At 45.7% G+C, this 27,918-nt stretch overlaps 1 protein-coding gene across 2 annotated transcripts in view; it reads right to left on the bottom strand.

Annotated features, from left to right (window-relative positions):
* The window catches only part of cop1 (COP1 E3 ubiquitin ligase), a 304,266-nt gene that overhangs the window by 177,708 nt on the left and 98,640 nt on the right, over nucleotides 1–27,918 (bottom strand). For both annotated transcript variants that reach the window (XM_078217921.1, XM_078217922.1), the window contains exon 7: nucleotides 12,031–12,143. In XM_078217921.1, the coding sequence (XP_078074047.1) occupies nucleotides 12,031–12,143 (113 nt within the window). The remainder of the gene's footprint in view (nucleotides 1–12,030; nucleotides 12,144–27,918) is intronic.

Genomic DNA, 27,918 nt, shown 5'->3' with positions numbered 1-27,918 from the left:
ATGAAACAGAGGTTAATTCCCCCCCCTCCTATGAGAACTAACACTTAACCACTCAAAGAGGTGTACCTCGCCTCATAATCTATAAAAAGTGCGCAATTTGTAGTGGTTAAATCAAGCTAACTCCCTGACACGCACACTTTAAAAAACAAGTAACAATTTATTTATCTGTGAACGAGTTAACTAAACTATTAGCAAATCGAATTACAAAAGATGCGAATGGAATGCTGTTCAACCAAATACAATTCCCACTTATTGACAAAAAATAGAATTTTAGTCACTCTCTAAAGTACGAGGTTTTGTGTCTCTCTTCTTTGCTATCTTCACTATTGAGATGAGGCTTTCTTTTAAGACATAAATGAGCTAAAAGCAATGAGCTCTGGCAGAGGGCAGTTGCTGTTCTGCTTATGGTCCCACTGCCTGTTATTTTGTATCTGTGATGACATATCCACATCCCCTACAATATGATTGGTTCTCCCGCTACCAAAACATCATTTCAAATCAAATAGGTTGCTGGTAGCCAAATGCCTGATTCAAATTTGATTGGTTAAATTCCAAAACATCTAAATGCCTGAAGCCTGTTACCAAGACAACCCTGTTGTTTGGCCTTTGATACAATGTTTCAGTCTGAGTGCTGGCACTCTACGCACCTGCATTTTTAAAAACTTTCTACGCATAGAAAAAACACTACCTTTTAAAGGGACCATGGAATGCTTTCCCCCCCCCCCCAAGCATTTTTACATTTTTAAAAATAATTTTACAAACACCAATCTGCAGTTATTCTACACAACGTCGCAACATAGTGAAAAGTATGGTTTCTTATGTGTTAGACAGAGCATACGGTACATGGAGAAGGAAAAGAGTGTAAGAATGTAGTGTTACATAGAGTGTAGGGAAAGGGTGTAGATTACAGGAGGGTGGAGCGAATGATCAGCTTAATGCAAGTTAGCCTATTCAAAAGTCTGACAGCAGCAGGGAAGAAGCTGTTCTTGAGTCGGTTGGTACTTGACCTCAGACTTTTGTATCTTTTTCCCGACGGAAGAAGGTGAAAGAGAGAATGTCCGGGGTGTGTGGGGTCCTTCATTATGCTGGCTACATTGCCGAGGCAGTGGGAAATGTGGACAGTCAATGGATGGGAAGCTGGTTTACGTGATGGATTGGGCTACATTCACAACCTTTTGTAGTCTCCTGTGGTCTTGGGCAGAGCAGGAGCCATACCAAGCTGTGAAACAACCAGAAAGAATGCTTTCTGTGGTGCATCTGTAAAGGTTGGTGAGAGTAATAGCCGACATGCCAAATTTCTTGAGTTTTCTGAGAAACTAGAGGCATCGGTGGGCTTTCTTCACGATAGTTTCTGCATGGAGGGACCAGGTGGTGATCTGGACACCTAAAAATTTGAAGCTCTCATCATTTCCACTTCATCCCCATTAATGTAAGAGTCATAGTGTCATAGAGGTTTACAGCATGGAAACAGGCCCTTCGGCCCAACTTGTCCATGTCGCCCTTTTTTTTTAATACCCCTAAGCTAATCCCAATTGCCCGCATTTGGCCCATATCCCTCTATACCCATCGTACCCATGTAACTATCAAAATGCTTTTTAAAAGATAAAATTGTACCCACCTCTACTACTACCTCTGGCGGCTTATTCCAGACACTCTCCACCGTGTGTGAGAAAATATTGCCCCTCTGGACACTTTTGTATCTCTCCCCTCTCATAGGATCATAGAAATCATAGAAACCCTACAGTGCAGGAAGAGGCTATTCGGCCCATTGAGTCTGCACCGACCACAATCCCACCCAGGCCCTACCCCCATGTCCCTACATATTTACCGACTAATCCCTCTAACCCACGCATCTCAGGACACGAAGGGCAATTTTTAGCATGGCCAATCAACCTAACCCGCACATCTTTGGACTCTCACCTTAAACCTATGCCCTCTAGTTTGAGACTCCCCTACCTTTGGGAAAAGATATTGACTATCTAGCTAATCTGTGCCCCTCATTATTTTATAGACCTCTATAAGATCAGCCCTCAGCCTCCTACGAGAGAAAAGTCCCAGTGTATCCAGCCTCTCCTTATAACTCAATCCATCAAGTCCTGGTAGCATCCTAGTAAATCTTTTCTGCACTCTTTCTCGTTTAATACTATCCTTTCTATAATCGGGTGACCAGAATTGCACACAGGATTCCAAGTATGGCCTTACCAATGTCTTGTACAACTTTACAAGACATTCCAACTCCTGTATTCAATGTTCTGACCAATGAAGCCAAGCATGCCGAATGCCTTCTTCACCACTCTGTCCATCTGTGACTCCACTTTCAAGAAGCTATAAACCTGTACCCGTAGGTCTCTTTGTTCTGTAACTCTCCCCAACGCCCTACCATTAACTGAGTAAGTCCTGCCCTGGTTCAATCTACCAAAATGCATCACCTCGCATTTGTCTAAATTAAACTCCATCTGCCATTCGTCAAGCCACTGGCCCAATTGATCAAGATCCCGTTGCAATTGGAGATAAAATTTCTTCACTGTCCACTATGCCACCAATCTTGGTGTCATCTGCAAACTTAACCATGCCCCCTATATTCTCATCCAAATCATTAATATAAATGACAAATAACAGTGGGCCCAGCATTGATCCCTGAGACACACTGCTGGTCACAGGACTCCAGTTTGAAAAGCAACTCTCTACAACCACCCTCTGGCTTCTGTCAAGAAGCCAATTTTGTATCCATTTAGATACCTCACCCTGGATCCCGTGAGATTTAACCTTATGCAACAACCTACCATGCGATACCTTGTCAAAGGCCTTGCTACAGTCCATGTAGACAACATCAACTGCACTGCCCTCATCTACCTTCTTGGTTACCCCTTCAAAAAACTCAAATCAAATTTGAGACACATGATTTTCCACTCACAACTGACTGTCCCTAATCAGTCCTTGCGTTAGGCGCATGCCCTCCACTACGCTTCCTGAAGTCGATTACTATCTCCTTCGTTTTGTTGATATTGAGGGAGAGATTATTGTCGTCACACCAGTTCACCAGATTCTCTATCTCTTTCCTGTATTCCGTCTCTTCATTGTTTGCGATCCGACCCACTATAGTTGTGTCAACAGCAAACTTAAAATCGAGTTGGATGGGAATTTGGTCATTCAGTCAGATGTGTAGAATCCCTACAATGCAGGAGGAGGCCATTCGGCCCATCGAGTCTGTACCGACCACAATCGCATCCAGGTCCTATCCTGGTAACTCCACATATTTACCCTACTAATCACCCTGACACTAGGGTCAATTTAGCATGGCCAATCAACCTAACCCGCACATCTTTGGACTGTAGGTCGGAGGAAACCCACGCAGACACTGGGAGAACGTGCAAACTCCACACAGACCCAAGGCCGGAATCGAATCCGGGTCCCTGGCACTGTGAGGCAGCAGTGCTCACCACTGTGCCGCCCTATAAGGAGTCAGGTAAGGGGCTGTCTGTGCAACTAATTCATCCATTTTGTTTCAAATGCTCCGAGCGTTCAGGTACAAAATGTTACGGTGAGCCCTTTTAATGTTTCTTGTTCCATTCCTACTGGGTTTTTTTAAACCATGTTCTTATCTGACTCTGGCCCTTCATTTCTCTGATATCACTTTTCTTATTCTCCATGCTGTCTTTTCCTCTTGTTCTCGATTCCCCCTGCTCTGACTCCTTCTGTCGGTTCCCACCCACCTGTCATATTAGTTTAAGCCCTCCCCAACCACTCCAGCAAATCTCTTGCCCCCCCCTCCCCATCATCAGTTCCGATCCTGCCCAGGTGTAACCCATCAAGTTTGTACAGGTCCCACCTCCCCCAGAACCAGTCCAATCAGAAGGAATCTGATACCTTCCTTAAATCATCTTTTCAGCCACATATTCATCCTATGCAGCTTCCTGTAGCACATGGCACTGGTAGTAATCCTGAGATCACTATCTTTGAAGTCCGACTTTTCAGTTTCCAAGCTGTCTTCTTTTAGGTCTTCTGCTTTTAGGACTTCATCCTTTTTTTTAATCTGTCATTTATACCAAGGTGCACCATGATCACTGGCTGGTCACCCTCCTGCATCAGAACATCCTGCAACCATTCTGAAACATCCTTGACTCTAGCAACAGGGAGGCAACATACCATCCTGGAGTCTCATTTGTGGCCACAAAAATGCCTATCTATCCCCCTTACAATTGAATCCCCTATAACTAGTGCATTCTTATTTTATTCCTCCCCCCCATAGTCGAACAGCCGTGGGGCAGCGCATTTTGCTGTTGCTGCTTTCCCGAGAGGCCATTGCATCAACAGTACATCTGTTTTTCAGGGGAATGGCCACAGTGATTCCTGCAATACCTGTCTCGCCCTCTTGCTCTGTCTGGTGGTCACCTATTCTCTTCCTGCCTGGGGAATCTTAGCCTGTGTGACCACCTCTATCTGTGCTATCCATGATACGCTCCAACTCGCAGATGCTCCAGTGTCTGCAGCCACTGCTCCGGCTCCAAAACACAAGGTTCAAGGAGCAGCTGGAGACACTTAGAACATAGAACATTACAGCGCAGTACAGGCCCTTCGGCTCTTGATGTTGCGCCGACCTGTGAAACCAATCTAAAGCCCATCGAACCTACACTATTCCAATATCATCCATAACTTCATCCACACTTCCTGCATACATGCTCGCCCCGGGCACCAGAAATGTTCCCAGCCTGCAGCACGAAGCTCATACCACGGCTTGGAACTCTGCTGCCATGACTTTCCTCCTTTAAAATAAACTTTTGTAAGACAATTAAGATGGAGGGGGATACGGGCACAGAGGTGTCTCTGATTCCCAATTCAGTTTATAAGGAGAAGTTAAGGGAATTATCGTGGGAGCCTGCCAAGATTACTCTACATACATACATGGAAACACTGAAGGGCTATGTAGCAGCGAAAGTAGAATTAAGGGATCAGTGTACAGAATTGCCACTGTACATAGTGAAAGGCAACTGCCTTGCATTATTTGGATGCTCTTGTTGACAGAAATTAAAGTTAAATTGGAGTGTAGTTAATAGGCTGGCGGACTCAAAAACAAGTCGACAATATGTCCTGGGCAAGTATCAAGTTGTTTTCAAGGGAACCCTGGGAGAAATGAAGCGGTCAAAATTAAAATACGGTTGATGTTGGAGGCCCATCTGAGGATTCTGAAGGCACATCCAGCACCATACACCATCCAGTCTAAAACGGAGGTGGAACTGGAATGGCTGGGAGCGTTGGAACCAGTAGTCACCATCGAATGGCCACTCCAATTGCCCGATCTTAAAAATAGATGGTGCAATGAGAATCTGTGGTGACTTTAAGGTCAGTCAATGCAGCTGTGTGTGCATATCAATACCCACTTCCTCTCATTGAGGAGCTGTTCAGTGTACGATCAGGGGAAAACAAATTTTCAAATATGGATCTGTCACAGACTTATTTACAGATGGGGGTCATAAAAGAGTCTCAGCCGCCAACGCCAATAATACACAGGTGACATTTCCACCACAAGCAATTTCTCTTTGGCATCATGTCAGTGCCAGCTCTACTCCAGAGGGCCATGGATTACTGGCTCTGTCAGCTTATTCTTATGAAATAAAAAAACAATCAGAGAAGCTCGGCAATGCAGATATCCTGTCAAGACTGCCACTACCAGGGGATAAAGATGATCCCGACTGGAACCTGAAAATCATGTATTTCTCCCAGGAAGACAAGGTACCAGTCTCCGCGACCCAACTGTGGGACGCTACCCAGAACAACAACAATTTTGGTCGGACAAAACCAAGGCAGGACTTGCTCAGTTAATGGTAGGGCGTTGGGGAGAGTTACAGAACAAAGAGATCTAGGGGTACATGTTCATAGCTGCTTGAAAGTGGAGTCACAGGTGGACAGAGTGGTGAAGGTAGCATTCGGCATGCTTGGCTTCATCGGTCAGAATATAGAATACAGGAGTTGGGACGTCTTGTTGAAGTTGTACAAGACATTGGTAAGGCCACTTGGAATACTATGTGCAGTTCTGGTCACCCTATTATAAAAAGGATATTAAACTAGAAAGAGCGCAGAAAAGATTTACTAGGATGGATGGATTGAGTTATAAGGAGAGGCTGGATAGACTGGGACTTTTTTCCCTGGAGCGTAGGAGGCTATGGGGCGACCTTATAGAGACCTTATAAAATAATGAGGGGCATAGACAAGGTGATAGTCAATATCTTTTCCCAAAGGTAGGGGAGTCTAAAACTAGAGGGCATAGGTTTAAGGTGAGAAGAGAGAGATACAAAGTGTCCAGAGGGGCAATTTTTTCACACAGAGGGTGGTGTGTGTCTGGAACAAGCTGCCAGAGGGAGGAGTAGAGGAGGGTACAATTTTGTCTTTTAAAAAGCATTTTGATAGTTACATGGATAAGATGGGTATACGGGCCAAATGCGGTCAAGTGGGATTAGCTTAGGGGTTTAAAAAAAGGGCAGCATGGACAAATTGGGCCGAAGGGCCTGTTTCCATGCTGTAAACCTCCATGACTCTAACCTCTATGACAATGATGAGACAGAGTACAGGAATGAGATACAGAATCTGGTGAACTGCTGCGGCAACAATAATCTCTCCCTCAATGTCAACAAAAAGGAGGAAATTGTCATCGACTTCAGGAAGCGTAAAGGAGAACATGCCCCTGTCGACATCAACGGAGATGAAGTAGAAAGGGTCGAGAGCTTCAAGTATTTAGGTGTCCAAATCACCAAAAATCTTTCCTGGTCCCCCCCATGCCGACACTATATTTAAGAAAGCCTGCCAACGCCTCTACTTTCTCAGAAGACTAAGGAAATTTGGCATGTCAGCTATGACTCTCACCAACGTTTACAGAAGCACCATAGGAAACATTCTTTCTGGTTGTATCAGAGCTTGGTATGGCTCCTGCTCTGCCCAAGACCACAAGGAATTCCAAAAGGTCATTAATCCATCATGCAAACCAGCCTCCCATCCGTTGTCTGTCTACACTTCTCACTGCCTTGGCAAAGCAGCCAGCATAATTCAGGACCCCACACGCCCAGGACATTCTCTCTTCCACCTTCTTCCTTCGGGAAAAAGATACAAAAGTCTGAGGTCACGTAGCAACTGACTCAAGAATAGCTTCTTCCCTGCTGCTGTCAGACTTTTGAATGAATTTAACTTGCATTAAGTTGATCTTTCTCTACACCCTAGCTATGACTGTCACACTACATTCTGCACTCTCTCGTTTCCTTCTCTATGAACGCTATGTTTAATCTGTATAGTGCACAAGAAATAATACTTTTCACTGTATGCTGATACATGTGACAATAATAAATCAAATCAAATTTTTAAAAAACCCAGTTTTAAGACAAGTGGTTGGAAGAACAGAGGGAAGACCAGTCATAGAAACCTACCAGATTTACTGCCCTATCTGTCCAGGAGTTGTCTATATTTTTTTCATATTAATTCATGGGACATCACTGGCTGGCCCATCCCTAGTTGCCTTTGGAGGGCAGTTGAGAGTCAACCACATTGCTGTGGCTCTGGAGTCACATGTAGGACAGACCAGGTAAGTACGGCAGATTTCCTTCCCTAAAGGGCATTCGTGAACCAGATGGTTCATACAACATAGAAAATAGAACAGTACAGCACAGTACAGGCCCTTCGGCCCTCGATGTTGTGCTGAGCTTTGTCCGAAACCAAGATCAAGCTATCCCACTCCCTATCATTCTGGTGTGCTCCATGTGCCTATCCAATAACCGCTTGAAAGTTCCTAAAGTGTCCGACTCCACTATCACAGTTGCAATTGGTTCAATCGACAATGGTTTCATGGTCAAAAGTAGATTCTTAATTCCAGATATTTGTTACTGAATTCTATTTGCACTGCCGTGGCAGGATTTGAGCCCAGGTCTCCAGAACATTTGCTGAGTTTCTGGATTAATAGTCTCGCGATAATACCATCAGGTATTATCACCAGACTATTAATCCAGGTTTACTGGGAGACTGCTTCCCAGGTTTTTAATGTGGGGGATGAGAGTTGTCATTCCTCCCCCGTTAAGAGGAAAGGTAGTGGAGCAAGTGCACCTCAGAATGGTGCGAATGAAGGAAACAGCCAGGAACTACTTCTGGTGGGTCGAATTTGGACAGACATATTGAGGAAAATGCAGGATCATGTGAGTCCTGTGCATTTGTAAGGAAGGTGCCTCCATTGTCACCTCTTCACCCAGGTCTGGAGGATGCACGCGGATCAGCTGGTCGTTGCACCTCATCAATGGAGGGAAGTTTCCCAACCAGTGGTGTCAACCAAGCCACATGTCCCCGAGCCAGGGGCAGAAATACCCACTTTTCCGATGTTCATCTATATATAATTCTGACCTTGTAGATATGTTGGCCTCAATGCTCACATGATAGTTAAAATTGTGTAGATAGGTTGGCAATGGGAGTTTTGAAATGAGAGGAAGAGTGTTATATGTATGTAGTTTGGAGTGTTATGCCTCTTTCAGAGAGCGGAGCAGATGACCCGGGGAGCAAACTTCACCCAGGGACAGCCAGTCTTGGACTGACTGTGCAACTGTTAACAAGCAAAATAAACAGTTCCTTGTTTTAGTTAGAGGTTTACAGTTTGGAAACAGGCCCTTCGGCTCAACTTGTCCATGCCACCCAGTTTTTAACCACTAAATTAGTCCCAATTGCCCGCATTTGGTCCATGTCCCTCTATACCCATCTGACCTATGAAACAGCCAAAATGCTTTTTAAAAGACAAAATAATACCTGCCTCTACTACTACCTGAGGCTTTATAAAGCACTGGTTAGGCCCCATTTGGAGTACTGTGAGCAATTGTGGGCCCCACACCTCAGGAAGGACATACTGGCACTGGAGCGGGTCCAGCGGAGATTCACACGGATGATCCCAGGAATGGTAGGCCTGACATACGATAAACGTCTGAGGATCGTGGGATTGTATTCATTGGAGTTTAGGAGGTTGAGGGGAGATCTAATAGAAACTTACAAGATAATGAACGGCTTAGATAGGATGGACATAGGGAAGTTGTTTCCATTAGCAGGGGAGACTAGGACGCGGGGGCACAGCCTTAGAATAAAAGGGAGTCACTTTAGAACAGAGATGAGGAGAAATTTCTTCAGCCAGAGGGTGGTAGGTCTGTGGAATTCATTGCCACAGAGGGCTGTGGAGGCCGAGACGTTGAGCGTCTTCAAGACAGAAATTGATAAATTCTTGATTTCTCGAGGAATTAAGGGCTATGGGGAGAGAGCGGGTAAATGGATTTGAAATCAACCATGATTGAATGGTGGAGTGGACTCGATGGGCCGAATGGCCTTACTTCCGCTCCTATGTCTTATGGTCTTACCTCTGGCAGCTTGTTCCAGACACTCACCAAACTGTGAGAAAAAATTGCCCCTCTGTACACTTGTGTATCTGTCCCCTCTCATCTTAAACCTATGCCCTCTCGGTTTAGACTCCCCTACCTCTGGGAAAATATGTTGACTATCTACCTTATCTATTCCCCTTATAGATCACCCCTGAGCCTCCTACACTCGAGGGAAAAAAGTCGCAGTCTATCCAGCCTCTCCTTATAACTCAAACCATCCTAGTAAATCTTTTCTGCCCTCTTTCTAGTTTAATAATATCCTTTCTATAATAGGGTGACCAGAACTGTACACAGTATTCCAAGCGTGGCCTTACCAATGTCTTGTACAACTTCAGCAAGACGTCCCAACTGTTCAATGTTCTGACCAATGAAACCAAGCATGCCGAATGCCTTCTTCACCATTCTGTCCACCTGTGACTCCATTTCCAAGGAGCCATGAACTTGTATCCCTAGATCTCTTTGTTCTATAACTCGCCTCAATACCCTACGATTAACTGAGTAGGTCCTGCCCCAATTCAAATCTGCTTATGAGGCCCTACACTCTTTTGTCCTTTATGTATTTGTAGCAGCTCTTTGGATTATCTGCCAAAGCAATCTCATGTCCCATTTTACCCCCCTGATTTCTCTCAACTCTACTCCGACAACCTCTATACTCTTCAAGCGATCTACTTGATCCCAGCAAGTCATATGCCTCCTTTTTAACCAGGGCCTCAATATTCTGAGTCATCCAGGATTCCCTACTTCTACCAGCCTTATCCTTCACTCTAAAAAGAATGTGCTGACCCTGAACCCTGGTTAATACACTTTTGAAAGCCTCCCACTAACCAGATGTGCCTTTGCCTGCCAACAGACTTCCCCCAATCAACTTTTGAAAGTTCCTGTCTAATACCATCAAAATTGGCCTTGCCCCAATTTAGAATTTCAACTTTTGGGCCAGACCTACCATTCTCCATAACTACCTTAAAAAGAGTGGAATTATGATCACTGGTCCCAAGGTGATCCCTCACTAACACCTGTGTCACCTGTCCCTCCTTATTTCCCAAGAGGAGGTCAAGTTTTGCCCCCTCTCTCGTCGGGCCATCAACATACTGAATGAGAAATTCCTCCTGAATACACTCAACAAATTTCTCTCTATCCAAGCCCCTACTACTATGGCTGTCCCAGTCAATGTTGGGAAAGTTAAAGTCCCCTCCTTTTATCACTCTATTTTTCTTGGAGCTGTCTGCATTTTGCTTACGTATTTGCTCCTCAATTTCCCGCTGATTATTTAGTGGCCTGTATACAATCCTATCAAAGTGATTTCTCCCTTATTTCTCAGTCCTTCCCACATAGACTCAGTGGGCGAACCCTCAGAAGTATCCCCCCTCAGTACTGCCGTGATGTTCTCCCTAATAAAAAATGCAACTCCCCCCTCCACTCTTATCTTCTGTTCTATATTTCCTATAGCATCTGTACCCTGGAACGTGGAGCTGCCAGTTTACCCCTCCCTTAGCCATGTTTCAGTCATAGCTATAATATCCCAGTCCCATGTATCCATCTATGCCCCGAGTTCATGAGTCTTGCCCGTCAGGCCACTTGCATTGAAATAAATGCAGTTTAATCTAGACTTCCCTTGCTCTCTGCTCTGCTTTCTCAGACCATCTGTCTAGTCATGTTTTGTACACTCTTCGTGTTTTATTTCTCTTCGCCTCACTGGACCCATTCACTGAGTTCTCACAGTCTCTGCACTCTGTACTGTGGCCATTGTTGATTTGTGCCTTTTGTTTCTCTGCCTTCCACTTTTACCCTTACTGCCTTATGTTTCTGTTCCCACTTTACTTCCCTCTGACTTCCTGTATCAGTTCCCATCCCCCTGCCACATTAGTTTAAACCCTCTCCAACAGCACTAACAAACACTCCCCCTTGGATATTGGTTCCAGTCCTGCCTAGGTGCAGAGCGTCCGATTTGTACTGGTCCCACCTCCCCAGAACCGGTTCCAATGTCCCAGGAATTTGAATCCCTCCCTCTTGCACCACCTCTCAAGCCACATATTCATCTTAACTATCCTGACATTCCTTCTCTGACTAGCACATAATCCTGAGATTACTACCTACTTAGAATCATAGAATCCTACAGTGCAGAAGGAGGCCATTCGGCCCATCGAGTCTGCACTGACCACAACCCCATGCATTTAGCCCAGCTAGTCCCCCTGATACTAAGGGGTAATTTAGCATGGCCAGTACACCTAACCTGCAGATCTTTGGACTGTAGGAGGAAACTGGAGCACCCGGAGAAAACCCACGCAGACACAGGGAGAATGTGTAAACTCCATGCAGAAAGTGACCCAAGCCAAGAATCAAACCCGGATCCCTGGCGCTGTGAGGCAGCAGTGCTGACCACTGTGCCACCCCTTTATAGGTTATACCTATCTACCTCAGTCTTTTTATAGTTTATAATTAGACCCAAATATCATGATACTGAGTACCAGGTTGGGGTGGGGCAATCTTTGTTAATTTAGGTTGAAGATGATTCTGTTTGGTGTGAGAGTGGTTGCATTTATTGGCAAACATTGAAACAAAGCAGTCACCATAACATTTTCAAATCTAAACATTTTTAAGTATCAGTTACTGACTCAGATGCAAGCTGAGAAACAGGGACTAGTACCTGTGTGAAGGGGATGGTGCTTCGAACTGCGGCACAGTGCTATCCAGGTTCGGCACGTGAGTCATGTCACTGACAGGAGAATACCGTCCAGTCGTCTCGTTAAATATCAACCCCTGGAAGATATTCTTGTATTAATGTTCAACCCAACTGTTCTTTCAACTTGGAATGAATGAATCATGTCACTCCACACATACTAAATCCTCCATTCAATATCACAGGTGACCATGTCAAAGAACAGATGTGAAAACAGTGCCAACATCCTTATTTCTGGATTCTGAATCTATGCTTGGCCTTCCTCCTACTTCTCATCTATGTCTACCCCCAGGTGATACCGTGCCAAAACACTTCAGGTGTAGAGTAGTTATGCAAAAAGGCAAGGCAACAAAGTGAGATGAAAAGATTGAAGTGGAGAAGAGCTGACGCCAGTCAGTTCAGAAGAGACGGGGTCCAGGTGTGCTGGAAAGGAAGCTTGGCTGGCAAAACAGTAAAGGAGCAATGAGACTCCAGTGGAGTCGATACATTCTCACGGGAGGAAATGAAGGCCATCCAAAGTTAGAGATTAAAAGGTAACAGAAAAAAAGATTATAAATCGCAGATTCATCAGAAAGTAGAGAAACAAAATAGAGAGAAGAACTGAGGAAGGGAAAACTGAGGGGAAGAGTTTATCACTGAGAATAGAGCAGTGGGTTAATGCAAAAAGGAACAAAGACTCTAAAATTGTAGAATGATTGTCAGAGTATGTGTGGGACCAATGGGACAAAGGTATATTTCTGGAGACATACGAACAAGGATCAGGAGTAGGCCATTTAGCCCCTCGAGTCTGTTCCACCATTTAATATCATGGTTGATCTGACAGTGATCCAGCGGTTAGCACTGCTGCCTCACCGAGCTAAGGACCCAGGTGACTGTGTGGAGTTTGCACATTCTCCTCATGTCTGCGTGGTTTCCACCAGATGCTCTGACAAAGGGCACCTGGTGGAAGCTTTGACAAAGGGTCATCTGGACTCGAAACGTCAGCTCTTTCCTCTCCTTACAGATGCTGCCAGACCGGCTGAGATTTTTCAGCATTTTCTCTTTCGGTTTCAGTTCCAGCATCCGCAGTAACTTGCTTTTATCTTTTTGAAGTCCATATAGACTACGTCTACCGCCCTGCCCTCATCAACCTTCCTGGTCACGTCATCAAAGAACTGTAATTTGGAAGGCATGATCTCCCATGCACAAAGCCGTGCTGACTACTCCAAATCAAACCCTGTCTTTCTAAATGTCTGTATATCTTCTCCCTCAGAATCCTCTTAGCCACCACAGTTGTTAGGCTGACTGGTCAAAAATTCAGTAAGAAGTCTCACAACACCAGGTTCAAGTCCAACAGGTTTATTTGGTAGCAAAAGCCACTAGCTTTCGGAGCGCTGCTCCTTCGTCAGGTAAGTGACGAAAGCTAGTGGCTTTTGCTACCAAATAAACCTGTTGGATTTTAACCTGGTGTTGTGAGACTTCTTACTGTGCTTACCCCAGTCCAACGCCGGCATCTCCACATCATGGTCTATAATTCCCAGGTTTTTCTTTGCAGCCTTTCTTAAGGGAACAACATTTGCTACCCTCCAGTCTTCTGGTACCTCAGCCGTGGCCAACAGTGATGCAAACTTGCACAGTGGTTAGCACTGCTGCTTCACAGCTCCAGGGACCCGGGGGTTCGATTCCCGGCTTGGGTCACTGTCTGTGTGGAGTTTGCACATTCTCCTCGTGTCTGCGTGGGTTTCCTCCGGGTGCTCCGGTTTCCTCCCACAGTCCAAAGATGTGCGGGTTAGGTTGATTGGCCATGCTCAAATAGCCCCTTAGTGTCCTGGGATGTGTAGATTAGAGGGATTAGCGGGTAAAATGTGGAGGGATATGGGGGTAGGGCCTGGGTGGGATTGTGGTCGGTGCAGACTCGATGGGCCAAATGGCCTCTTTCTGTACTGTAGGGTTTCTATGATTTCTATGAACTATCTCAGCCAGGGCTCCCACAATTTCTTCTCTAGCCTCACGCAGTCAGGGCCAGGAGAACTATCCACCTTCATACATTTTAATACGTCCATCACCTCCCTCTACTGTAATGCCAACTGTCCCCAAGATATCGTCAGTAACTTTCCCAGGTTCCCAAGTCATCATGTCTTTCTGCCCTCAAACAAGCTCCTCCAATCAACCCTTGCAAGCTCCTGTCTAATTGTATCAAAATTCACCTTGCCCCAATTTAAAACTTGCACCTGTGGACCAGTTTTATCCCTTTCCATAACTATTTTAAAATTAATAGAACTATGGTCACTGGTCCCAAAGTGGTCCCCCACCTCAGTTACTTGCCCTGCCCTATTTCCCAAGAGTAGGTCAAGTTTTGCCCTTCCCTGAGTAGGACCCTACATATACTGCGGAAAGAAACTTTCCTGGACACACTTAATTTCAGGTAATTACAGGCCAGTGAGCCTTACGTCAGTGGTAGGGAAATAATTGGAGAGGATTATTCGAGACAGGATTTACTCCCACTTGGAAATAAGCGGACATATTAGCGAGAGGAAACATGGTTTTGTGACAGGGAGGTCGTGTCTCACTGGCTTGATCGAGTTTTTAGAGGAAGTGACGAAGATGATTGATGAGGGAAGGGCAGTGGATGTTGTCTACATGGACCTCAGTGAGGCCTTTGACAAGGTCCCTCATAGAAACATAGAAGATAGGAACAGTAGGAGGCCATTTGGCCTTTCGAGCCTGCTCTGCCATTCATTACAATCATGGCTGATCATCTAACTCACGAGCCTAATCCTGCTTTTTCCCATTCGTCCCAAGTGCTATATCCAGCCGCCTCTTCAATACATTCAATGTTTTGGCATCAACTACTTCCTGTGGTAATGAATTCCACAGGCTCACCACTCCTTGGGTGAAGAAATGTCACCTCACCTCCGTCCTAAATGGTCTACCCCAAATCCTCAGACTGTAATCCTTGGTCCTGGACTCGCCCACCATCGGGAATATCCTCCCTGCATCTACCCTGTTTAGTCCTCTAAGAATTTTATAAGTCTCTACGAAATCCCCCCTCATTCATCTGAACTCCAGCCAAAACAATCCTAACCGAGTCAATCTCCCCTCATATATCAGTCCCGGCATCCACCCGGTAAACCTTCGCTGCACTCCCTCGAGAGCAAGAACATCCTTCCTCAGAAAAGGAGGCCAAAACTGCACACAATACTCCAAGTGTGGCTTCACCAAGGCCCTGTATAATTGCAACAACACATCCCTGCTACTGTACTCGAAACCTTTCGCAATGAAGGTCAACATGCCATTTGCCTTCTTTACCGCCTGCTGCACCTGCATGCTTACCTTCAGTGACTGGTGCAGAAGAACACCCAAGTCCTGCTGCACACTCCCCTCTCCCAATTTACAGCCGTTCAGGTAGTAATCTGCCACGTTGTTTTTGCTTCCAAAGTGCATAACCTCACATTTATCCAAATTAAACTGCATCTGCCACTGATTAGCCCACTCACCCAACCTGTCCAGATCATTCCAAAGGATCTCTGCATCCTCGTCACAGTTCACCCTCCCACCCAACTTGGTATCATCTGCAAACTTTGAGATGTTACATTTTGTTCCCTCATCCAAATCATTAATATAGATTGTGAATAGCTGCGGTCCCAGCACCGATCCCTGTTGCACCCCACTAGTTACTGCCTGCCAATTTGAAAAGCACCCTTTAATTCCTACTCTTCGTTTCCTCTCTGCCAACCAGTTTTCTATCCATCTCAATGGACTTTCCCCAATCCCATTCGCTTTAATCTCGTGCAATAATCTTTTGTGCAAGACTTCGTCAAACGCTTTCTGAAAGTCCAAATATACCACATCGACTGGCACCCCCTTGTCAACGTTACTAGTTACATCTTCAAAGAATTCCAACAGATTTGTCAAGCATGATTTCCCCTTCATAAATCCATGCTGACTCTGTCTAATCCTGCCACTGCTATAAAGTCCTTGACAATGGACTCAAGAATTTTCCCCACTACCAATGATAAGCTTACCGGTCTATAATTCCCTGTTTTTGCTCGACCTCCTTTTTTGAATATTGGAGTGACATTAGCTACTCTCCAATCTGCAGGGACTGTTCCAGAGTCTATACAATCCTGGAAGATGACCACCAATGCATCCACTATTTGTAGAGCCACTTCCTTCAATACTCTGGGATGTAGATTATCAGGTCCCGGGGATTTATCCGCCTTCAATCCCAATAATTTTCCCAGCACCATTTCTCTACTAATATTGATATCCCTCAGTTCTTCCCTCTCACTAAATCTTGCATTTTCCAACATTTCTGGCATTTGATTTGTGTCCTCTTTTTGTGAAGACAGAACCAAAGTACGTTTTCAATTGCTCGGCCATTCCTTTGTCCCCTATTATACATTCCCCCATGTCTGTCTGTATTGGACCTACATTGGTCTTCACCAACCTTTCTCTTCACATATCTATAGAAACTCTTAGTGTCAGTCTTGATGTTCTCTGCAAGACTGGTACAGAAGGTGAAGTCACACAGGATCAGGGTTGAGCTGCAAGGTGGATACAGAACTGACTCAGTCATAGAAGACAAAGGGTAGCAGTGGAAGGGTGCGTTTCTGAATGGAGGGCTGTGACAAATGGCATTCCTCATGGATCAGTGCTGGGACCTTTGTTGTTTGCAATATATACAAATGATTTGGAGGAAAATGTAACTGGTTTGATTACTAAGTTTGTGGACGACACAAAGGTTGATGGAATTGCGGATAGCTATGAGGACCATCAGAGGATACAGCAGGATTTAGATCAGTCGGAGACTTGGGCGGAGAGATGGCAATGGAGTTTAATCCGGACAAATGTGAGGCAATGCATTTTGGAAGGTCTAATACAGATGGGAAATATACAGTAAATGACAGAACACTTCAGAGTATTGATAGGCAGAGGGATCGGAGTGTACAGGTACACAGGTCACTGAAAGTGGCAATGCAGGTGGAGAAGGTAGTCAAGAAGAATACGATATGCTTGCCTTCATCGGCCGGGGCATTGAGTTTAAAAATTGGCAAATCATGTTGCAGTTTTATAGAACATTAGTTAGGCCACACTTGGAATATGGTGTTCAATTCTAGTCACCACACTACCAGAAAGATGTGAAAGCTTTGGAGAGGGTACAGAAAAGATTACCAGGATGCTGCCTGGTGTTAGCCTGGAGGGCATTAGCTATGAGGAGAGGTTGGAGAAACTTGGTTTGTTCTCATTGGAACAACGAAGATTGAGGGGTGACCTGATAGAAGTCTACAAGATTATGAGAGACATAGACAGAGTGGATAGTCAGAAGCTTTTTCGGAGGGTGGAACAGTCAATTACTAGGGGGCACAGGTTTAAGGTGTGAGGGGCAAGGTTTAAAGGAGATGTACGAGGCAAAAGTTTTTTTTACACAGAGGGTGTCTGGAATTCGCTGCCATGGGAGGCAGTGGAAGCAGATACGATAATGACTTTTAAAGGGCGTCTGGACAAGTACATGAATAGTATGGGAATAGAGGGATATGGTCCCCGGAAGGCTAAGGGGTTTTACTTCAGTCAGGCAGCATGGTCAATGCAGGTTTGGAGGCCAAAGGGCCTGCTCCTGTGCTGTAATTTTCTTTGCTCTGTCAACAATTCCACCCCATCTCAGCCTTTAATCCATATGGCAGTCCCAGTCTATGTTCGGAAAATTAAAATCCTCTACATTAGGAAAATTAAAATCCTGTACGTCTCCCCAATCTCCCTGCACATTTCTTTTTCTAGTTCCCGTTAACTATTTCGGGGCTATAATACGACCCCAATAAGGTCACCATCCCCTTATTATTTCTTAGTTCCACCCACTAAGCCTCACTGAATGATCCCCCGGTTTTCTAATCTGAATACTGCCGTGATGCTCCCCTTAATCAAAAATGCAACTCCCCTGCTGCCCCGGCACCCTCTCTTTCCCGCCTAAAGCACCTCTCCCCTGGAACATTAAGCTGTCAGTCCTGTCTCTTCCTTAGCCATGTTTCAATTATGGCTACAATATTCCAGTCCCATGTATCTATCTATGCCAAGTTCATCAGCCTTACCTGTCAGCCCCCTTGCATTGAAAGTGATGCAATTTAATCCAACAGGTTTTCCAGGTTCCCTGCCGTGCTCTGTTGTGTGGCTTTTGCTACCAAATAAACCTGTTGGACTTCTTACTGTGTTTACCCCAGTCCAACGCCGGCATTTCCACATCGAGCTCTGGCCTAACATGTCTATTCAGCTCATCATTGCTGAGTACTGCATCTCCTTTCAGCCCCTCATTTGCTTCCCTGCTGCTGAGGATTCCACCCCACCCCCGCAAATCTAATTTAAACCCTTCCTTGGGGAGGTGATGGCCTAGTGGTATTATGACTAGACTCTTAATCCAGAAACCCAGCTAATGTTTTGGTAACGTCGGTTCGAATCCTGCCACGGCAGATGGTGCTATTTGAATTCACTTAAAAAAAAAATCTGGAATTAAGAATCCACTGATAACTATAAAACTATTGTCAATTGTGAGAAAAACCCATCTGATTCACTTATGCTCTTTAAGGAAGGGAATCCGTTGTCCTTACCTGGTCTGGCCTACATGTGACTCCAGAGTCACAGCAATGTGGTTGACTCTCACTTGCCCATGGGTAATAAGAGATGGGCAACGCCCATGTCCAACAAAAGAACAAAATAAACTAACAAACCTGCCCCTCAGGATATTGGTCCCCCTCCAGTTCAGAGCAACCCATCCCTCTTAAACAGGTCACCTCTGTCCCAGAAAAGATTCCAATGATCTAAGCATGTGAATCCCTGACCCCTGCACCAATTCTTGAGCCACGCATTCATCGGTCATATTCTCCTGTTCTTACCCTCACTCACATCTGGCACTGGAAGTAATCCAGAGGTTAGCACCCTCGAGGTCCTGTTTCTTAACCTTTCTCCGAGCTCTCTATAATAACTCCTCAGGCCTCATTCCTATTTCTATTTAGATCATTTGTGCCAACGTGCACAATGACTTTTGGCTCTTCACCCTCCCCCTTGAGAATGCTCTGCAGCTGCTCTGACAAATCTTTTCTCTTGCCTCTCTCAATAACCTGGGGTAGATTCCTTCAGCCTCTGAGGACTTATCTTTCTTAATGCTCTTTAAGAGATCCAACACTAGTTCTTTCTTGATCTCAAAATGACCAAGAATTTTGGCATGCTCCACAGTAATCTCACTATCGCCCATGTCCTTCTCCTTGGTGAATACTGACACGAAGTACTAATTTAGGATCTCGCCCACATCCTCTGCTTCCAAGCACAAGTTCCTCATTTAGCCTTGTGGTCCTACACTCTCTCTAGTTATCTCCTTAGAATCATAGAATCATAGAATCATACAGTGCAGAAGGAGGCCAGTAGGCCCATCAAGTCACTTTGCTGGGAGTTTTCTATAGGCTGCCCAATAGTAACAGGGAAGTGGAGGAGCAGATAGGGAAACAGATCCTGGAGAGATGCAGTAATAGCACAGTTGTTGTGATGGGAGACTTTAATTTCCCAAACATAGATTGGAATATCCCTAGGGTAAGGGGATTGGATGGGGAAGAGTTCGTTAGGTGTGTTCAGGAGGGTTTCCTGACACAGCATGTGGACAAGACTACAAGAGGAGAGGCTGTACTTGATCTGATACTGACCAATGAACCTGGACAGATGTCAGATCTCTCAGTGGGAGAGCATCTTGGGGATAGCGATCATAACTCTATCTCCTTTATGCTTGCATTGGAAAAAGAGAGGATCAGGCAAGCTAGGAAAGCGTTTATATGGAGTAAGAGGAAATATGAAGACATTAGACAGCAAATTAGAGGAGTAAATTGGAAGGAGGTATTCTCGGGGAAATGTACTGAAGAGAGGTGGCAGTTTTTCAAAGAATGTCTGTCAAGAGTTAGAAATCATCATAGAAATCATAGAAACCCTACAGTGCAGAAGGAGGCCATTTGGCCCATCGAGTCTGCACCGACCACAATCCCATCCAGGCCCTACCCCCACATATTTACCCGTTAATCCCTCTAACTACGCATCTCAGGGACAATTTTTAACCTGGTCAATCAACCTAACCCGCACATCTTTGGACTGTGGGAGGAAACTGGAGCACCCGGAGGAAACCCACGCAGACACGAGGAGAATGTGCAAACTCCACACAGACAGTGACCCGAGCCGGGAATCGAACCCGGGACCCTGGAGCTGTGAAGCAGCAGTGCTAACCACTGTGCTACCGTGCCGTAGGAGTTCTACAGGACAACGTTCCGAGCAGACAGGGAGGTGTTGGTCGGTTAAAGGAACCGTGGTGCACGAAAGCTGTGCCGGACCTAGTCGAGAAGAAAAGGAAAGCGTACAAAAGGCCCAGAGAGCTTGGCGAAGATAGGGATTCAGAAGAGTATACGGCTTGTAGGAAGGGACTAAAGAAGGAAATTAGGAGAGCTAGAAGGGGTTACGAGAAGGCCCTGGCAGGTAGAATTAAGGAGAACCCTAAGGCGTTCTATAAATATGTGAAGAGTAAAAGGATGAGACGTGATGGAATAGGGCCTATAAAAGGTGAAGGCGGGAAAGTCTGTACGGAACCAGTAGAAACGGCAGAGGTGCTCAATGAGTATTTTGCCTCGGTTTTCACAGAGGAGAAGGACTGGGTAGATGTACTGTGGGCTTGCGGTGGACTGAAAAGATTGAGTATGTGGACTTTAAGAGGTTGTGCTGGAATCTTTGAATGGCATCAAGATAGATAAGTCGCCAGGTCTGGATGGGATGTACCCCTGGTTACTGTGGGAGGCGAGGGAAGAGATTGCAGAGCCTCTTGCGATGATCTTCGTGTCGTTGATGGAGATGGGAGAGGTGCCGGAGGATTGCGGATGTGGTTCCTATTTTCAAGAAGGGGAATAGGAATAGCCCAGGAAATTACCGACCGGTGAGTCTAACCTCAGTGGTTGGTAAACTGATGGAGAAGATCCTGAGGGACAGGATATATGAGCATTTAGAGAGGTTTAGTGTGCTCAAGAATACTCAGCATGGCTTTGTCAAGGGCAGGTCGTGCCTTACGAGCCTGGTGGAGTTATTCGAAAATGTGACCAAACACATTGACGAAGGGAAGGCGGTAGATGTGGTTTCTATGGATTTTAGCAAGGCGTTCGATAAGGTCCCCCATGCAAGGCTTCTAGAAAAAGTGAGAGGGCATGGGATCCAAAGGGCTGCTGCCCTGTGGATCCAGAACTGGCTGTCCCAAAGGACAGTAAGAAGTCTCACAACACCAGGTTAAAGTCCAACAGGTTTATTTGGTAGCAAATACCATAAGCTTTCGGAGCAATGCTCCTTCGTCAGATGGAGTGGTCTCTGTTCTCAAACAGGGCACAGACACAGAAATCAAATTACAGAATACTGATTAGAATGCAAATCTCTACAGCCAGCCTGGCTGTAGAGATTTGCATTCTAATCAGTATTCTGCAATTTGATTTCTGTGTCTGTGCCCTGTTTGAGAACAGAGACCACTCCATCTGACGAAGGAGCATTGCTCCGAAAGCTTATGGTATTTGCTACCAAATAAACCTGTTGGACTTTAACCTGGTGTTGTGAGACTTCTTACTGTGCTTACCCCAGTCCAACGCCGGCATCTCCACATCATGACTACCATCGATGTCCCAAAGGAGGCAGAGAGTGGGCATAGATGGGTCTTTTTCTAAATGGAGGTCAGTCACCAGTGGTGTGCCCCAGGGATCTGTTCTGGGACCCTTGCTGTTTGTCATTTTCATAAATGACCTGGATGAGGAAGCGGAGGGATGGGTTGGTAAGTTTGCCGACGACACGAAGGTTGGTGGGGTTGTGGATAGTCTGGAGGGATGTCAGAAGTTACAGAGGGACATAGACAGGATGCAAGACTGGGCGGACAAGTGGCAGATGGACTTCAACCCAGATAAGTGGGCGGCACGGTGGCACAGTGGTTAGCACTGCTGCTTCACAGCTCCAGGGTCCCGGGTTCAATTCCCGGCTCGGGTCACTGTCTGTGTGGAGTTTGCACATTCTCCTCGTGTCTGCGTGGGTTTCCTCCGGGTGCTCTGGTTTCCTCCCACAGTCCAAAGATGTGCGGGTTAGGTTGATTGGCCAGGTTAAAAATTGCCCCTTAGAGTCCTGAGATGCGTAGGTTAGAGGGATTAGCAAGTAAATATGTGGGGGTAGGGCCTGGGTGGGATTGTGGTCGGTGCAGACTCGATGGGCCGAATGGCCTCCTTCTGCACTGTAGGGTTTCTATGATTCTATGATTCTAAATGCGTCGTGGTCCATTTTGGTAGGTCAAATGGGATGAAGGAGTACAATATAAAGGAATGGACTCTTAGTACTGTAGAGGATCAGAAGGACCTTGGGGTCCGGGTCCATAGGAATCTGAAATCGGCCCCACAGGTGGAGGAGGTGGTTAAGAAGGCGTATGGTGTGCTGGCCTTTATCAATCGAGGAATTGAGTTTAGGACTCCGGGGATAATGATGCAGCTATATAAGACCCTCGTCAGACCCCACTTGGAGTACTGTGCTCAGTTCTGGTCGCCTCTCTATAGGAAGGATGTAGAAAAGATTGAAAGGGTGCAGAGGAGATTTACAAGGATGTTGCCTGGACTGAGTGGCATGCCTTCTGAGGATAGGCTGAGGGAGCTCGGTCTTTTCTCCTTGGAGAGACGAAGGATGAGAGGAGACCTGATAGAGGTGTATAAGATGTTGAGAGGCATAGATCAGGTGGACTCTCAGAGGCTTTTTCCCAGGGTGGAAATGTCTGCTCCGAGAGGACACAAGTTTAAGGTGCTGGGGGGTAGGTACCGGGGAAATGTTTGGGGTAAGTTTTTCACACAGAGGGTGGTGGGCGAGTGGAATCGGCTGCCGTCAGTGGTGGTGGAGGCGAACTCAATAGAGTCTTTTAAGAGACTCCTGGATGAGTACATGGAGCTTAATAGGATGGCGGGTTATAGGTAGGTCTGGAAGGTAGGGATCTGTTCGGCACAACTTGTGGGCCGAAGGGCCTGTTTGTGCTGTAGTTTTTCTATGTTTCTAAGTCTGCATCGATCACAATCCCATCCAAACCCGATCCCCATAACCCCATGTATTGACCCTAGCTAGTCCCCCTGACACTAAGGGCAATTTAGCATGGTCAATCAACCTAACTCACACATCTTTGGAGAGTGGGAGGAAATGGAGCACCCGGAGGAAACCCATGCAGAAACGGGGAGAATGAGCAAACTCCACACAGACAGAGACCCGAGGGCGGAATTGAACACAGGTCCCTGGCGCTACAAGGCAGTAGTGCTAACTACTGTGTTACCCTGCCGCCCACCTATGTATTTTGTAATGTGTATAAAATGCCTTCGGATTCTCTTTAACCCTATTTGCCAAGGTCATTTCATGGACACCCCTGTTGTTCTCCCTATTTCCTGCTTCCTTTAATTTCCTCACGGGCCCTGCCCGATTTTAGGTTCCTAAACCTTACAGATGCTTTTTCTCCCCCCTTTTAACTAAATTCACAACCTCTCTTGCTATCGAAGGATCCCTTACCTTATCATCCTTGTCCTTTCTCCTTACGAGAACATGCCGGTCCTGAACTCTGATCAGTAAGTCTTCAAACAACCCCCACATGTCAAATGTGGACTTGACCAACATCAGCTGCGACAAATTAACTCTCCTGCCTAATTCATAATTTGTCTTCAGAATCACAGAATACTACATACTAATATATCTACATCCTAGAGTACTTAAGTGGCTCAAGAAATAGTGGATGCATTGGTGGTCATCTTCCAGGATTCTATAGACTCTGGAACAGTGGCTGCAGATTGGAGGGCAGCTGATGTCACTCCAATATTCAAAAACGGAGGTAGGGGGAAAACAGGGAATTGTGGACCAGTAAGCTTATCATCAGTAGTGGGAAAATTCTCGAATCCATTATCAAGGACTTTATAGCAGAGCATTTAGAAAGCAGTGGCAGGATCAGACAGAGTCAGCATAGATTTATAAAAGGGAAATCATGCTTGACAAATCTGTTGGAATTCTTTGAAGATGTAACTAGTAACATTGACAAGGGGGAACCAGTCGATGTGGTATATTTGGATTTTCAGAAAACATTTGACAAAGTCCTGCACAAGAGATTATCATGTAAGATTAAAGCGCATGGGATTGGGGGACGTGCATTGAGAGAAAACTGGTTGGCAGAAAGGAAACAAAGAGCAGGAATTAAAGGGTGCTTTTCAAATTGGCAGGCAGTAACTCGTGGGGTGCCACAGGGATCGGTGCTGGGATCCCAGCTATTCACAATATATATTAATGATTTGGATGAGGGAACAAAATGTAACATCTCAAATTTTGCAGATGACACCAAGTTGGGTGGGAGGGTGAGCTGTGATGTGGATGCAAAAATCTTTCAGAATGATCTGGACAGGTTGGGTGAATGGACAAATCAATAGCAGATGCAGTATAGTTTGGATAAATGTGAGGTTATTCACTTTGGAAGCAAAAACAACGTGGCAGATTACTACCTGAATGGCTGTAAATTGGGAGAGGGGAGTGTGCAGAGGGACCTGGGTGTTCTTCTGCACCAGTCACTGAAGGTAAGCATGCAGGTGCAGCAGGCGGTAAAGGCGGCAAGTGGCATGTTGGCCTTCATTGCGAGAGGTTTCCAGGACAGCAGCAGGGATGTTGCAATTATATAGGGCCTTGGTGAAGCCACACCTAGAGTAGTGAGTGCAGTTTTGGTCTCTCGAGGGAGTGCAACGAAGGCTTACCAGGCTGATTCCGTGGATGGCTGGACTGATGTATGAGGAGAGATTGACTAGATTAAGATTGCTCTCGCTGGAGTTCAGACGAAGGAGTGGGAATCTCATAGAGCCTTATAAAATTCTAACAGGACGAGACAGGATAGATGCAGGGACGATATTCCCACTGGTGGGAGAGTCCAGAACCAGGGGTCACAATCTGAGAATTCAGGGTACACCATATAGGACAGAACTGAGGAGACATTTAGAAACATAGCAAAACTACAGAACAAACAGGCCCTTCGGCCCACAAGTTGTGCCGAACACATCCCTACCTTCTAGACCTACCTATAACCCTCCATCCTATTAAGCTCCATGTACTCATCCAGGAGTCTCTTAAAAGACCCTATCGAGTTCGCCTCCACCACCACTGATGGCAGCCGATTCCACTCGCCCACCACCCTGTGTGTGAACAACTTCCCCCTAACATTTCCCCTGATCTCCCTCTTGATCAAAATTGTGGTGAGCCCATGGAATTCATTACCACAGGAAGTAGTTGATGCAAAACATTGAATGTATTCAAGATGGAGCTGGATATAACACTTGGGGCGAATGGAATCAAAGGTTATGGGGAAAAAGCAGGATTAGGATATAGAGTTGGATGATCAGCCATGATCGTATTGAATGGTGGAGCAGGCTTGAAGGGCCAAATGGCCTCCTCCTGTTCCTATCTTCTACGTTTCAGTGTTTCACTACAGTGCAGAGTCCGCACCGACGTATGAAAGGCCCTGAGCTGACCACCTAATCCCACTTGCCAACACATGGCCCATAGCCAAGAACATTCTGGCGTGCGAAGGTACTTCATAAAGGATATGAGGTCATAGAGTCAGAGAGGATTACAGCATGGAAATAGGCCCTTCGGCCCAACTTGTCCATGCTGCCCTTTTTTTAAAAACCCCTAAGCTGATCCCAATTGCCCGCATTTGGCCCATATCCCTCTATATCCATCGTACCCATGTAACTATCTAAATGCTTTTTAAAAGATAAAATTGTACCCGCCTCTACTACTACCTCTGGCAGCTTGTTCCAGACACTCACCACCCTCTGAAAAAATTGCCCCTCTGGACACTTTTGTATCTCTCCCCTCTCACCTTAAACCTCTGCCCTCTAGTTTTCGACTCCCCTACCTTTGGGAAAAGATATTGACTATCTACCTTGTCTATGCCCCTCATTATTTTATAGACCTCTATCAGGTCACCCCTCAGCCTCCTATGCTCCACAGAAAAAAGTCCCAGTCCCAGTCTCCTTATAACTCAATCCATCAAGTCCCGGTAGCATCCGAGTAAATCTTTTCTGCACTCTTTCTAGTTTAATAATACCCTTTCTAGTTTAATAATACCCTTTCTATAATAGGGTGAACAGAATTGCACACAGTATTCCAAGTGTGGCCTTACCAACGTCTTGTACAACTTTAACAAGACGTCCCAACTCCTGTATTCAATGTTCTGACCGATGAAACCAAGCATGCCGAATGCCTTCTTCACCACTCTGTCCACCTGTGACTCCATTTTCAAGGAGCTATGAACCTGTACCCCTAGATCTCTTTGTTCTCTAACTCTCCCCAATGCCCTACCATTAACTGAGTAAGTCCTGCCCTGGTTCAATCTACCAAAATCCATCACCTTGCATTTGTCTAAATTAAAGTCCATCTGCCATTCATCAGCCCACTGGTCCAATTGACCAAGATCCCGTTGCAATTGGAGATAAACTTTCTTCACTGTCCACTATGCCACCAATCTTGGTGTCATCTGCAAACTTACTAACCATGCCCCCTATATTCTCATCCAAATCATTAATATAAATGACAAATAACAGTGGGCCCAGCACTGATCCCTGAGGCACACCGCTGGTCACAGACCTCCAGTTTGAAAAACAACTCTCTACAGCCATCCTCTGGCTTCTGTCAAGAATGATGTGGAGATGCCGGCGTTGGACTGGAGTAAACACAGTAAGAGTTTTAACAACACCAGGTTAAAGTCCAACAGGTTTATTTGGTAGCAAATGCCATTAGCTTTCGGAGCGCTGCTCCTTCGTCAGATGGAGTGGAAATCTGCTCTCAAACAGGGCACAGAGACACAAAATCAAGTTACAGAATACTGATTAGAATGCGAATCTCTACAGCCAGCCAGGTCTTATCTTTAAGACCTGGTTGGCTGTAGAGATTCGCATTCTAATCAGTATTCTGTAACTTTATTTTGTGTCTCTGTGCCCTGTTTGAGAGCAGATTTCCACTCCATCTGACGAAGGAGCAGCGCTCCGAAAGCTAATGGCATTTGCTACCAAATAAACCTGTTGGACTTTAACCTGGTGTTGTTAAAACTCTTATTCTGTCAAGAAACCAATTTTGTATCCATTTAGATACCTCACCTTGGATCCCGTGAGATTTAACTTTATGCAACAACCTACCATGCGGTACGGTACCTTGTCAAAAGCCTCCCTCCCGCCTTAGTCTGGAATGCACTATCAACACTCACTGGGTAAAAAACTAGTTCCTCAAATTCCCCCAAAACCTCCCACCCCTCACTTTTAACTTGTGTCCCCTCGTAACTGACCCTTCAACTTAGGGGAACAACTGCTCCCTATTCACCCTGTCCATGCCCCTCAATCTTGAGCATCTCAATCAAGTCGCCCCTCAGTCTTCTCTGCTACAGAGTTTGTGTCTCTGCATACCCCGTTTGTGAGCACATCTCCCACTCCACCTGATGAAGGAGCAGCACGCTCCGAAAGCTAGTGGCATTTGCTACCAAATAAACCTGTTGGACTTTAACCTGGTGTTGTTAAAACTCTTACTGTGCTTACTCCAGTCCAACGCCGGCATCTCCACACCATGACAGAGAAAACAACCCAAGCCTATCAAACCTCTCTTTATAACTTAGATGTTCCATCCCAGGCAACATCCTAGTCAATCGCCTCTGCACTCCTTCCGATGTGTTCACATCCTTCCTGTAATGTGGCGAGCAGAACTGCACACAGTACTCCAGCTGTGGCCTCACCAAGGTTCCACCATAACTTCTCTGCTTTTGTAATCTACATCCTGATTGATAAAGGCGAGTGT

The sequence above is a fragment of the Mustelus asterias genome, chromosome 8, assembly GCF_964213995.1.
Source record: "Mustelus asterias chromosome 8, sMusAst1.hap1.1, whole genome shotgun sequence".
NCBI lineage: Eukaryota > Metazoa > Chordata > Chondrichthyes > Carcharhiniformes > Triakidae > Mustelus > Mustelus asterias.
Note: the sequence above shows the minus strand (reverse complement) of the source record. Positions and strands in the feature narration are given on the sequence as shown.